General features: G+C 32.6%; 1 protein-coding gene across 1 annotated transcript in view; it reads right to left on the reverse strand.

Moving 5' to 3' along the window:
- The window catches only part of LOC114327277 (dynein axonemal heavy chain 7-like), a 36,653-nt gene that overhangs the window by 13,011 nt on the left and 8,851 nt on the right, over positions 1-14,791 (reverse strand). The window contains exons 3-5 of the mRNA XM_028275833.2: positions 9,786-10,166; positions 8,695-9,148; positions 3,575-5,059 (exon numbers count right to left, since the gene is read on the reverse strand). Of these exons, the coding sequence (XP_028131634.1) occupies positions 3,575-5,059; positions 8,695-9,148; positions 9,786-10,166 (2,320 nt within the window). The remainder of the gene's footprint in view (positions 1-3,574; positions 5,060-8,694; positions 9,149-9,785; positions 10,167-14,791) is intronic.

Consider the following 14,791-nt stretch of genomic DNA (forward strand, 5'->3'; position numbering starts at 1 on the left):
TTAAACACATTCCAAAATTTTGAAGAATATAATGTATTTACCGCAGTAGGTATGTGTGGGCATGTTAGGCCACACGTTTCTATTTAACTGAGAATGAGCACACTATTGACTGAAGAAAATATCTTTATTATTAATACTTTCTCCTTAACTCAGGGTATCTGATCAACTTTATTGTGTTTTAAACATAGAGTTAAATATTAGCATAGAGAGAGTGTCATTCAGAGCGAAGTGACGACACCATCTTTTTTATTTGGATTAGTGCTGTTTCACTCTTACGCATAGTAAAGCTGCTACAGTTGTCCTCCTCTTCTGTGCCTATATTCACACTGAATGTCATTATAGATTCTCGATACAATGTGTTAGAAGGAGATGCAGCAAACCAGTCCCTGAGATCTTGTCGTCAGGAAGCGCGGAAGATAGGCTTCCTCTATGTTAATATATACCTCTATGGTTTTAAACAATAAATGATAAAATAAAGAAATTGACAGTTCAAATTGTTAATATAATAAATTCATTGTCACCGAATGCAATCTTATACACATTATTGCACTGTGTGTGGCGTAACTTTGGCGTATTTCTCTGAAAATTTATATTTTTACAAAATTTTGAATAATTATTGTTCGTAGAACAATATTAACAGTTGTTTTCAATACAGATTTCAATTCTCTACAAATAGTTTCTTATGACTTTTCATGTAAAATAATTAGGGAAGCAGGAATTCAACAGTTTAGAATTTTAAGGCTACTTAAGTAGCCTTACACCTAAAGGTAGAAAGGCTTAGGACTAAGTAAGTAAGTAGAATTTTACATTGAGTTTTCTATGGCCCGTGTTCCAATTCATCACCCGGTATACATTTTGTACTGTATACTACATACTACACACATCGGCGTACGTTTCACTTTATGTTTTGACTTAATTTGTTTGAAAATGAATCGTGACGCATGGGAAAAGTTATAGCGGACGAACAAGTTGTATACCATAATTAAAAATCATACAGAAGTAAAAACTTCGTTTGTACAATGATATAAAAAGTTTATTAAAAAACTATTACATCCAAAAGGATTCACAAAACGTTTTCGATCTAGATCAGATCAGATCAGATTAGATGTGATATTTGTAGCGACTCCAAGTCGATGTTAAAAGATTAAATTTGTTAAGAGTGCTCAAAGGGCAACATGGTTCCCTGCTAGATAAGAACGTGTGGTTCTTGCCAGTTCAATGGACACAGACCAACCATTGAACAACTGGCCAGAAACACAAGTTCTTATTGAGCAGGGAACCCTGTTGCCCTTTGAGCACTCTTAACAAATTTAATCTTTTAACATCGACTTGGAGTCGCCACAAATATCACACTATTCACATGTAAACCATATTTCTCTATGTTACCAATTTTATAAGGTTGCTAGTTTCATCTACTAAGCAGAACGCACTGAAGATGATCTAATCTAGATCGGAAACGTTTTGCGAATAATTTTGGATGACTTAATAGTTTTTTAATAAACTTTTTATACTATTGTACAAACGAAGTCTTTACTTCTGTATGAATATTTATAAACCTAATCTTAATAGCGTAGTCGCAAATATTTTACGGCTATCACTACTTTTTCTTATTTTCTATTAACTTTACTTTTTCTATTAACGTTTCTAAGCCCAAATCGGGTTTCGTTGTCAAAATACAAAATACTACTAAAATAAACAAAAATGTTGTTGCTAAGTAAAAACATTCTTCTTATAATTTATTTAATCTGAGTCATTTATATTGGCAATTCAGACGTATATTATAATTTTAAAGTAGAAGACTTTAAAATGATATCGCCAATATTTATGAGTTGCGTTCCTGGGACGACTTTACTAAAAGATAGTTCATTCGATTACATGAAATCAATCCCAACTCAAGAATATCCGTCACAAAAAAATCATAGCATGTGATCTGCCTTTAAAAAGACAACCAAATGCAACGATGACAGTAAAATTCTCGCGTTAGAGATTCCATAGCAAATCACGAGGGAAAACCAGGAAAAAAACCTCGTGATACTATCCCGACATATCACGAGGTCTTTTTCTTGGTTTTCCCTCGTGATTTACTATGGAATCTCTAACGCGAGATTTTACTGTCATCGTTGCATTTGGTTGTCGTTTTAAAGACAGATCACATGCTATGATTTTTTTTTGTGACGGATATTCTTGAGTTGGGATTGATTTCATGTAATCGAATGAACTATCTTTTAGTAAAGTCGTCCCAGGAACGCAACTCATAAATATTTGCGATATCATTTTAAAGTCTTCTACTTTAAAATGTATAATATACGTCTGAATTGCCAATATAAATGAGTCAGATTAAATAAATTATTAGAAGAATGTTTTTAGTTAGCAACAACATTTTTGTTTATTTTAGTAGTATTTTGTATTTTGACAACGAAACCCGATTTGGGCTTCGAAACGTTAATAAAATCATTTTTTTGGTAAAATTGTGGCTTATTTCCCATTAAAAATAGTTGATTATAAAAATCCCACAAGGAAATAGCTTCAGAACAACATTTAGAAATAATGAGGATATATAGAATACTAATCATTATGGCAAAAAGTGCTAGGCATGGCCACATTATACGAATGCCCTGGAAGGAGGAAGAAATGAAAAAAAAAGAATGTGTGTGTACTTTGTACGCACGTAAAAAGATATTCTTCTATTATATAATAGGTAATTTAAACGAAGTAAATATACTTAAAAGGTTATTTGTACTTATTTTATTTAAAAATCAAACTAACTTTCTTATCTACCACTTTCAAAAAAAAGAATATCTTCAAAAATTATATAATAATATACTTACAATCATAAAATCTATAAAAAAAAATAAAAAAATAATAACTTGCTTGGGGCTTGAACCCACTTCACGTCTACCGCGCCGTACGAAAGTTGACGCCATTTCAAACTGAACCAATCTCTTGTATACGTCATGTGGGAATATACACAAACTAAACGTTTACACCATAAATTTATATGAATTTAATAAAATTATTAGTTTGATTTTTGTCGAAATAAAATACAACAACATATAGAGTAAGAAAACGATATATGAGATGAAGATTTGTAGAAAGTTTGTTCGTAATCAGATTATGTAAATTAAAGCATTGCCTACTAATAGGTAACTACATTATTTTGTTTACATTTTCCAAATAGATAGGTATTGAAACTATTAGGTATTTCCAAGTGAAACATTTAGAATTACCTACCTGCGGTTTTTCAAAACTATTTAAAAAGTCACTATAATTATAAATTTGATTTTATTTCTGTCCACACATCAATAAAAACTAATATTATACAATGCGCGCGGATCAATCAAATTTTACCCTCAATCGATTCGCCGCTAAAGAAGAATATCTTCAAAAAAAGAAGAAGAAGAAATGGTTGGAAGTAGTAAAGCAAGACTTATCAGAAATAGGCGTGAGACATTGGAGAGAAAAAACAAAGGGGCCGGAAATAGTGGAGGCAAATCACTAAATTTTTAGAAGTCAGGGGGCTACAACGCCTTTATCGCTGTTCTATATTATATAGACGAGCAAATAACTCACATACCTTTTAAAAATTTTTCTAATATTACACTTCCTACGTTCTGATTGCAGACAAATTTCACCAAGAAGTTCCCAAAAATTCCAGCCAGAGCTTTAACAGTTTCAAATTTGCCTCCATCTGGTTGCCCTTGCAGCAACCCACTGTAGTTCATCCGGTATGCGTTTATTAGAGTTCTGAAACACCTCTCTGTATTTGGGGTTATTATATAACTATCACTCCCCAAATACTCATATATGTAGTCCATACAAGAGTTCATAACCATTACTTTGACATGGTCATTCTGTAGAGAGTATTTAAAGTTTACTTCCCACTCAAAGTTGTAAATACTGATTTGATTAGAATTTAAGATTTTTGTAATAACTTCTTTAGTATACATATCAGTCACAATAAGGTTTTTTATTTTTAATCTCACTTGGTGTTCTACATCTTCTTTTATAAAACTTATTTTTTCCGATAACGATGTTTCTAGATTATTTAAACATATTTCTAAATTTTTGTTTGAGTTAATACACAACGCCATCTTTATATTCTCAGTCCAATAACACTGTAAGGCTACTCTTATGACTTGCTCAATATATTTTGAAAGCATAGTTTTAAGATTCAATTCTTTATAGACTTTGTAACATTCTACAATCTCCAATTTTAAGACTGAGCGTATCTCTTCTTCTACTTTTTTAAAAGTCGCTTCTAAAGTAGGATTTACTTCTAGAATATTTCTGAAATTTAATTCTTCTCCGTTGTTTCCAACGACAGCAACTATTTTATTGTCAGTCACTTTTAAGTGATGGATATTTTGAAACAGCTTATTTAGAAAATGTTCTGTTATCAACATCTCCTTAGAGTTGGATATAGCTTTAATAAATTCTTCATTTGAGATGAAATAAAATCGCGGAAAAATGTCTCTCATTTTATCTAGATAACCAACTACCCCAACAAAAACTAATTCAAGGTTTTCAATGCTATTGACAATGTCTTTCGCAATATCGGAATCTTCAATAACCTTAATAACATTTGGTTCTTTTGAAATTATACTAAGATATTGCTTAAAAACGGTAATTATTTCGTCTAAAAGTTCGGTCTCTTTGGGTATAATTTGTCTAAGTTCTTTAAGAGAGACTATAGGATAAAGTTTCAATAAAATATTTTGAACAATATACCAATTACTTATAGTTTCTTGGACCTTTGCAATTTTACTAATGAAATCGTTGACTTGAATTTCATGTGGTGTAACAAAAACTGAGCTTTTCATGTCACGTATAATCGTATTGTGGTCTGTTATTATTGTTTCTATTTCGTCCAGTTCAATTATTATATCAATATCGTATATCTTGTGTTTAGCAATAGTAAAATTAACTTTTTCCCATTGTTGTTGAAGTCCTTTTAGCTGGTCTAGTAATAGTTGCTCTTTGGTGGCCCCATCACTAACAATTTCGTATTCTTCCATCTTTGCGAAAAAGTCTACTTGCATAATTTTTCTTAGAGTTGTTCCTAAAAAAAAGCTTTTTAAAATTTTAAACTAATAGGAGAGTGCATATAGATTTTCACTTCGGAAAAAATCAAACAAGATAGAACTTTTTATAATTTCATTAAGAAATATTTAATAAACAACATATCAAAAAGTTCTACTCGAGAAGTGGGTGCATCATTTTTTATTAAACAAATGAACTGCGAAATTAGACGTGTTTTTAAATAACTCCGAAAATATAAATTTTAGAAAAAACTGACTTGACCATTGAAAAATTCAGGAAATTTTACAAAAAAGCCTTATATAAATATTTTTCTAAAATTAAATCTATAGCTTTTATAATTTTTTATTTATAACGCCAAAGTCACCCTTCTCACAAACATTGGCGCACTGTAAACTAGCGGTCGGCGATGTGCACGGTTGAGTTATTTTAATGTAATTCTTTAACTAATGGATCAAATGAAATTTTACAAATTGAACATGAAAGAAGAATAAATATTCTATCTTATGGTTATAATAAAAAGAAAAAAAATGTATGGGCATAAGTATGGTGTGGGCGGAAAGTGAGACACTTGAATTTTGTCTAAAAATGATTTAAAAATGTGTAACTAATACAACTTTTTTTATATAAAACTCTCAAATTTACACAAATTACCTTCTAAATATTATACTAAACGAGATTTCATTCCAAAAAAATATCAAAAATTTAATTTAAAGGATACGGCGGCGTCTTAAAAATGTAATTTTTGAAAACTTCGTAGTTTTACAGAATTACCACCACTTTAAGACGATATTACTTAAGTTTGATCAGATTTATTACAATTTTATAGGTGTTTTTTTAAAACTTAATTAAGATGTAATCTTTAAAATGCACTAAATTATTTTACTTTAGAAATTAAATAAACACTATCTTTTTGAAAAAATTAAGAAAGATAAAAAAATGTAATAATACAAAAACCGAAAATTACCTGCTAGAAAAATGTTTATAAAAAGTGATCAAAAATTTTTCTGTAAAACTTAACTAAAATACATTTAATAATAAGCTTCAACAATAATAAATGTTCAACAAAATTTTTTTTGTGCTCTTATACAGTATTCCGGCGTAAATTGGAATATATTGATAACTTTTTAATGATCATTTTTACGAAAAAAACTTATTCTTTATAAAATATTCTTTATTAATTTTATACGAGGTATGTCAAAAAATATGAATTTCACTCAAGAGTAAAGTACCTTTAAATTTCACAATACCAAAAATTATTATTAAGAAAAGTTGTTTGGAATTAAAAACTTAGTTTCAAAGTTCAATTACATCCCTCTACTTGAAATATTGTGCACCATAAGGGCACTTAACTGTTAAGCGAAATTCATATTTTTTTACATAGCTCGTATAAAATTAAAAAAATTTAATATATGATGGTTGCATCTTAGATTTTAGACCAGGCAGAGTATTTTATGAAGAATAACTTTTGTTCGTAAAATTGATAATAAAATAGTTATCATAATTGTAATAAAATTATAATGGGTATCGCGTAATTTGAGAAAACATTGATTTTTTTTTCAATTAGAAGGATGTAGTTGTACATTAAAACATAGTTTTTAATTCCAAATAACTTTTCATAATAACAATTTTTAATATTCTGGAATATAAAGGTACTTTACTTCTTAACGAAATTCATATTTTGACATACCTCGTATAAAATTGATAAAAATTTATATCTGATGGTAGAGTTTTAGATTTTGGACTATGCAGAGCATTTTATGGAGAATAACTTTTTTCGTGAAATTGATAATAAAAGAGTTTCCCATGTGGTTCCTAGCTACGCAGACATACTGTATAAGAGCTTCTGTATAAGAATTGTCAAATTGTAATGTCATATTCGGATTCAGCATAATCAAAAACAAAATAAATTCATATTTGATCAAAGTAAAATGATTTATTCAACGATATTTTTAAAACTGTTTATACAAAACAATTGTTATTGTTTAAACAACTAATAAACAATTAGCGGCAAAATCTGTGAGTAGAACTTTTTACTTTAACATGTATATAAACTAACAAAAACAGTTTTAGAAAAATATAAGCTTGTTTGAATTATTCCGAAACAATGCATGTTTTCGTTCTTAATTCGCCTACAACGAACTAATAACATTTAGTGTCTGTGTTCCAAAAGTTAGCAATCCAATACGCTCAATATCAAGTAAAGTAAAAGTAACAGACATGAAAAATAGAAAAGTCAAAGAAGCAGCCTACTTAACAAAAAAAAAGTGTAGCTAACCCATCATCAAAATGTAGCAGGCTTTGGTTGAGAATACTAAAAGAAGAAGTCAACAACAAAAACGTATGAACAATTGCGGAGTAAAGGAAGTCGAAGAACAAATCATTGACAATCTTATACACAATATAAATATATGCAACACACAATACAAGAACGCACATTTTACACACACAATTTACACAACCACATCTATGTACAGATTACACAAATATATTAACATAAAATAACACACAAAAAGCAAAAACAGTAAAGACAAACACAAAAACAAAAATAATGACTAACACAGATCACCCCAGACGTACTGGGGTCATCATATAATTGGGGTACGTACATATAACTATAAATGGCAGTGAGATAGAACAAGTCCCGAAATATATCTACCTAGGCCAAATCCTAAAACTTGACAAAGAGAGCCAAAGTGCAGAAGTTAGTAGAAGAGCAAGACTAGCTTGGAAAGGATTTGTAACACTTAGTTGGATACTTAAGAATCGCAAAATACCACAATACTTGAGGAGCAAAGTGTTCAATCAGTACATCCTTCCTATCATGACATATGGATGTCGATGTCAAACCTGGACCCTAACGAAGGCAAATATGAATAAGCTAGCCACAACATAAAGAGCAATGTTAGGTATACGACTGTCAGATAAAAAGAGAAACGACTGGGTAAGATCAAAAACAAAAGTCGAGGACATAACAAAAATTGCCAAACTTAAATGGAGCTTCACAGGCCACACTGCTAAACAAGAAGACCAACGTTGGAACTCAACAATACAACACTGGAGACCTTACGAAAGTAAACGACCAAGAGGAAGACGACAAATGAGAAGGGTTGATAGAGTTAAAAGAGTAGAAGGAACAAATTGGAAATATGTTGCTCAGGATAGAGACCGATAGAAGGAGTTGGGAGAGACCTATGTCCAAACGTAGATGATAGAAGGCTAAGAAGAAGACGAATACACAAAAATAGCCAGAATGTGACATCTGGCCTTAACAAGGAGAACAGAGCAAAAGATCCATGTGGTCAAAGGGCGATGGAGCGCGTTATGTTGGGCGTTTCACTGCGAGACAAGATTCCAAACCGCCAGCTATGACGAAGATCAGGAGTGGCTGATGCAGTAGAGAGAATAGCAACACTGAAATGGAACTGGACAGGTCACGTGGCTCGAAGGACAGACCACATATGGACTGGAATGTAGATCAGGATATGATGCCTTGCAAAGCAAAGGTCATCCATTAACACGTTGAACTGATGATCTAAAACATTGTGACGAGAATTTGATGCAAGAGGCACATTATCGAAACAGATGGAAAAGTATGAGGGAGATATATGTCCAGCAGTCAACAAGCGAAGGTTGATGATGAAGTGGCTATCTTACCTGCATTTGGTGTAACATCAGTTCCTGCTATTTCCGACATTGCTTCCCAGTGTCTTTTTCTCAAACAATGATTGCAAACAATCTTCATAACTTTAACAGATGGTTCAAATGCCTCGATGCGCCGTAAAGCGGTTCCACATAGTTTTAACGGCGCTGGCCAGTTTAGAATATCAGGATCATCAACTGTTCCTTTGAATCTTAAACTTATATTGTCATCTTGGGCTTGTCGTAATTTTTGTCTATAAGTCTTGTAGGTTTCAGACAATTCTTTTTGATATTTTTCAACAGTTACTTTGGTACTGTCATAGTCCAGCATATCAAAAGGGCCGTCTTGCCAACTATATAGGTTTTGTTGTACTTCGAGACATACGTTTAGAAGGTGATGAAAAGGATATACATAATTTTTTAATTCTTCATATTCAGTATATGTAGATTTTGGAAAACTCAAAGTTACCTAGAACACAAATTTGTCAACAATTGTCAAATATAACATTTTGAACTTTATCAGATATCAAAATGTTAGCTAGTCAACAATTTATAGCGTGTATATATATAGTAAAGGAAAGAATCTATTGTACGGTAGGAACTGAGATAAGCATATTTAAAACGATATAGCTATATAAAAAGGCCGGACCACCAAACCAATTCGTTTGGTCGTACGGCACCATGCTACGGTAGATTTTGGGTAGAACTCGAAGGGACAGGATCGTGAACGACTTGATTAGAGAAAAATCCAGAGTGACTACTGTCTGAAAAAAGATTTAAGAACAGAGGCTTTGTCAAATTATACGTAGAAATTAAAACTATGTGGGATGAAGGATAAAGCTGTCAAAAGTTAACGGAAGTAGAGGAAGGAGCAAATCGAGAAGATGAACTGCGAGAGAAAGGTTTAGTTGTAGAAGAAGCGATGGAGAGAAATTAGTGACAAAGAAGAGCAAGGAACCCTTTTAAAGGTAAAATCTGAGGAGGACGAAGAACAAGAGAAAGTTAACAATGTTGATCTTCAAAACATGCATAAAAGTAAACAATATTAACATATTGTTAACTTTATATACCAAATCTATTACATACTTATATTGAAAAACATTTACCTCTTCTTGATTAATCCAGTGTATCTGAGTTTCAATTTCCCTTATCTTTTTCATATGTAATGTGATAAAATTTAAAGATTTTTTGACTTTATCAATATTGTCCATCTCATCTAAAATAACTAAAAGGGGAAACACTTTTTTGACCAGCTCCGAAACATCTTCAACAACCTTTTGAAGTTTTTCTTCGGCATCATATTTTAAGCTGTCAAACGTAGTTGACTGTTCTTCCATGATGGGTATAATGTCAGTTAACCATTGAATGGACTTTGCATTCAGTTGCATATGTTCATCCTCTAGGGTACCCAAATCTATTATTTTACACAATGCTGACAAGGAATCACCTACTCTACATTCAAGTGTTTGGAATTGTTCATTTCTTACCTATGGAAAGTAAATAAAAATGAGATGTCGAAATCTGTCTGTAGATGCGTGATGTAGATTATGAGAACGCTCTATATTAGTAGATTTGCAGTAGACGACGAATTGCAAGCTAGATTTAATCAACTTCAAAGACATGGCAGAAATAGCGTGGAGATAATAATATATAACAGGAAGAGAATACAAGCGACTAGAATATGCAGAATAAAAAAAGAGTGGCTTTGAAAAAGCAGGTAGAAGAGATCCTAGAGCATAAAATCAGACAAGAAAGTAGAAAATTCTATAAAAGAATAAAAGAAAACACACAGTCATTTAGACCAAAATTGACAATATGCAAAGACAAAGATCTACTAATAGAGATCCTATGCAAGACTATATACTATGCAAGACCTACTAGCAGAGAAGCAAAAAATGTAAGGAGATGGAAAAAATACTTCGATGAAAACCTAAACGCAGACAATGATAATCACCAAAACAAGACACTATAAGAAAAACATATGTAACCGGCCATATAAATACTAAATCAGTACAAATTACTGCATATGCAGATGGTGTGGCTATCATTAGTAGGAGCAACCAAAGACCAATGGAAGTCAAGGAAATTGATCCTGATATCGCAATACTAAACTATACCATCAAACGTGTAGATACTTTCACATAATCTGGGCACAGAAATCAGTCAAAAGAATTTACTAAGTAGCGAAATTAATGCACGTAGTTCCAGTGGGAATCATACATACTATGCTAATAACAGATTCTTCTCTTCTTAAAGTGCCTATCCGTTCCGGATGTTGGCGATCATCATGGCTATCTTGACTTTGTTCACCGCAGCGCGGAACAGTTCAGTGGTAGTCGTGTTATACCACTTTCGTAAACTTTGAAGCCAGGAAATTCGTCTTCTTCCCAGTACTCTTTTACCATTTACCTTCCCTTGGAGAATCAGTTGGAGGCCGTAACGTTCTTGATTTCTCATTACATGTCCTAGATATTCTGATTTTTTAGTTTTGATGGTCATGAGAATTTCACACCACACTCTTTTCTCATTCTACGCAGGACTTTCACATTAGTAATTCGGTCAACCCTGGATATACGTGAGATATGCCTATAACACCACATTTCGAAAGCTTCGAGCCGATTCATAGATGTAACAGTTAGTGTCCACGCTTCCATTCCGTAAACCAGAACTGTGAATATGTAGCATTTCAACAGACGGTATTTTGTTTTTAATGATATGTCTCGACTGTTGAAAATGGGTCTCATTCTAACGGATGCTGCTTTTGTTTTTATTATTCGCTGTTTAATTTCTGTTGAGTGGTCTCATTGGCTATTTAAATTGGTGCTCAGATATGTATATTGCTCAAATAATTCGATATTCTCTTGGTTTCTCCGAACGAAAGACTGTTACTATCAAATGTTTGCCCTTCTATTTCACATATTCTAATAGAGAATGAGTTAACCAGATTAGGTCTTAAATTAATGTCACCTTTAACCTTCCTTAGAATCGGTAGTCAACTTCCAGAATTTCAACACGTCCTCAGTTTTAGAAGACAAACTTATATTCAACCACTTGTAGATATATACCTTCCTTCTTCTTTCTTAATTACATATGAACAAACTTCGTATCGCATATTTTTAAGTTTAGATAAACCTTCGTGCTTTATCTGTAAGAAAACAGATCACATTGCAGCAAATGGTCCAAATCATAATTAACAAAATTATTCCTCTCATATCGAACACCAACCACAACAACCAATACAACAACAACCGCAAGAATCCCCCCAGTCTGATCCATCACCCTAAGAAATGTAACCACCTCATCCAGTCAGTAATTCTAGTGCCAATCTTCACTTAACCAACAAAAAGATACTAATTTAATACTTTCCGTATTATTTATGGAAACTAATTGTATATCTAAGGATCAGTCAACGACCAATAAGAGAACAATTTCGGAAATTAATACTACTCCATCTCCCACTGAAGAATTAAATAAAGAATTTAAAATACCAACACAAACCAAAAAGAAACAAAAAAAGCAAACTGACGCTACCACATCAATTCAAGAAATGATGATGCCAACAAAAACAATATTTCACGATATGTCAAATAATTAACTTAACATATTAACAAACTGTTGACTTTTTTGAAAATTGCACTAGCTCGACTGATCCCTTGAGTTTACTACAAACATACACAACGGATATACCCAACTTTATTGGCGTGATAACAACAATTAAGCGGTATCTTACAGAAAAAAGCATGAAAACCAAATGCACTAAATTAATAAACAAAATCCACAAAATTCTAGACGATGCCGATAATCAAGAAAGTGATGGTAAAACAAATTCAACTCAAGAAATAAACTAAAATCTTCGATCCGATTCTTCAATGGAATGTTAACGGTTTCTAACCCCGTTTAGAAAGATATCTCTCTTTCCTTTGGTTTTTTGATCAGACAAACACAGTCACTTCTCCTCCCTGAACCTTTCGTCCTACAATATGTGATCTAACTTTTTCTGAACACAATAAGCTTGATACCACCCATGCAACAATTATTCAATCGTTTCTCAACATACTTGTTTCTTTCCCAGATCATTGTCATATTTATACAGATTTAACCAAAACTATTGATGGTGTGGGATCAGCAGTTATAGATTCGAACACTATATTACAATTTAAATTATATCTTCCACTTGTAGTATTTACTCTGGAGAACTATATTCAATTATGCAAGCCCTCATTCATATTCGTACTCAAAAATTTCCAAAATCAGTCATACTTACCGACTCTCTCAGGGCATTACATACGATATAACAGTTATATACAAGTAATCCTATAGGCATTTTAATGAAAGAACAATTACATTTCCTAAAGAACACGAGGCAGGAAGTAGGCTTTATATGTGTTCCATTACACATTAGCCTTCAAGGAAACGAAAAAGCAGCTTTTCATACCAGAGAAGCAATACACAGTGCGTTTTTAGTGTTAGTGAACTTAGTGTCTGTTTCCGACTACAAATCGTTCCTTAAAGAAAAAGTGATAAACAAACGGGAAAACACTCAATACCTAACAGTCTAAAAGCAGTCTTAAGACCACACTGTAAGCTTACAAATTATTTGAAAGACATTAATGATTTAAACAAACTGTAACCACTGTTAACATTTTGTAAATACCATTTCTAAATTGTAAATTATGATATTGCTACTTAACTGTGAACATGTGGAACATCTTGGCTATTAGTGCACCCTAATATGTCTGTGTAGGTAGATTTTGGCATTGGATCCGACCATCACTTGTAACACCGTTGCCGTATCCTCTATTTTTTCATACTATCACGTTACAATTTTTTGTGATATTATACACAGGGCCCCTTAAGGCATTTTGATAATTTTTTTTTATTTATTTTTTTTTGAAGGTAGGTAGGTAGGTAGGTAGGTAGGTGCAAATAAAGCAAAATAGGAACAAATAACACCATAGCAAATCTTAATTAAATAAAGTTTAAGGGGCTTTATTGAATCAATTCTGCTGGACCATCTTGTCACACATAGAGGGTTTAGACTTAACCCGAGAACATTTTTGCTCACCTCACAACATCCCACCTTTTTGTGGATGGCGAACCCAGAGTAACGCGATTTTCAAATTTTGTCCATTTAAGGTACGTTTTTACTGCAGCGGCTGGCTCGTTAATCGCTGAAAGATCGTCGCTGAATCTGAGCATTGATTGCGGTATACTGCTTGTGTGATTTGTTGGCGGTGCGTGTTTCGGAGTTTTGTATTTGAGAAATTTTTGTGAAGTGAAGCTTGTTTTTATAAGTATGTATCATTTCATAATTTCCTAATAAATGGTTGTTTATCACAATTTTGAAGTACTCTTCTTCTTGTCTTCTTTTCAATATTGCACGTTTTTCTAATCTTGTAGCATTGGACAATTCTTTCTTCAACCTCTATTTCCTCTGCTCGCATGTATTTTAACAATAATTGTTTTCTTTGAATAATAATATTACTATTGTCCGTCTGTCGTCTGTCCGTCCGTCCGTAAACATAACTCCTCATTATACCAGGTAGAATGAAAATGAGGTAGGTGTCCAATGAAAGCTTATGATCCAAGGATACTACTACAGGTGAGAAAATTTGACCTAAGACTTCCGCTTTTAGAAGTGCCCGTCTGTTCGTCGTCCGTGAAAATAACTCCTCCGTCATTCCACTAGGTAGAATGACAGATGAGATGTCGAACGAAAGGTTATGATTCAAGAATGGTACTAAAGGTGAGAAACTTGACCTAGGACTTCCGGTTTTAGAAAGGCGACCGGGAGTACTATTTTAAATGTATACTTCCGGTTTTCTGACTATCTGTCCGTCTGTGAAAATAACTCCTTCGCCATGGCACTAGGTAGGTATAATGGCAAATGAGATGTCGAATGAAAGCTTATAACCCAACGATGGTAATAAAAGTGAGAAATTTCACCTAGGACTTCCGGTTTTAGCAATTCGACCGAAAGTACTGTTTTAAAGTCGTCGGAATAGTACAAGTGATATATTATTCGACGCGGCTCAGCAATACGAGAACAAATATATATTTCCGGTTTCATGACTGTCTGTTTGTCTGGCCGTCAATGAAATACGCCACTATA

Source organism: Diabrotica virgifera, chromosome 2 (assembly GCF_917563875.1).
Source record: "Diabrotica virgifera virgifera chromosome 2, PGI_DIABVI_V3a".
Taxonomy (NCBI): Eukaryota; Metazoa; Arthropoda; class Insecta; order Coleoptera; family Chrysomelidae; genus Diabrotica; species Diabrotica virgifera.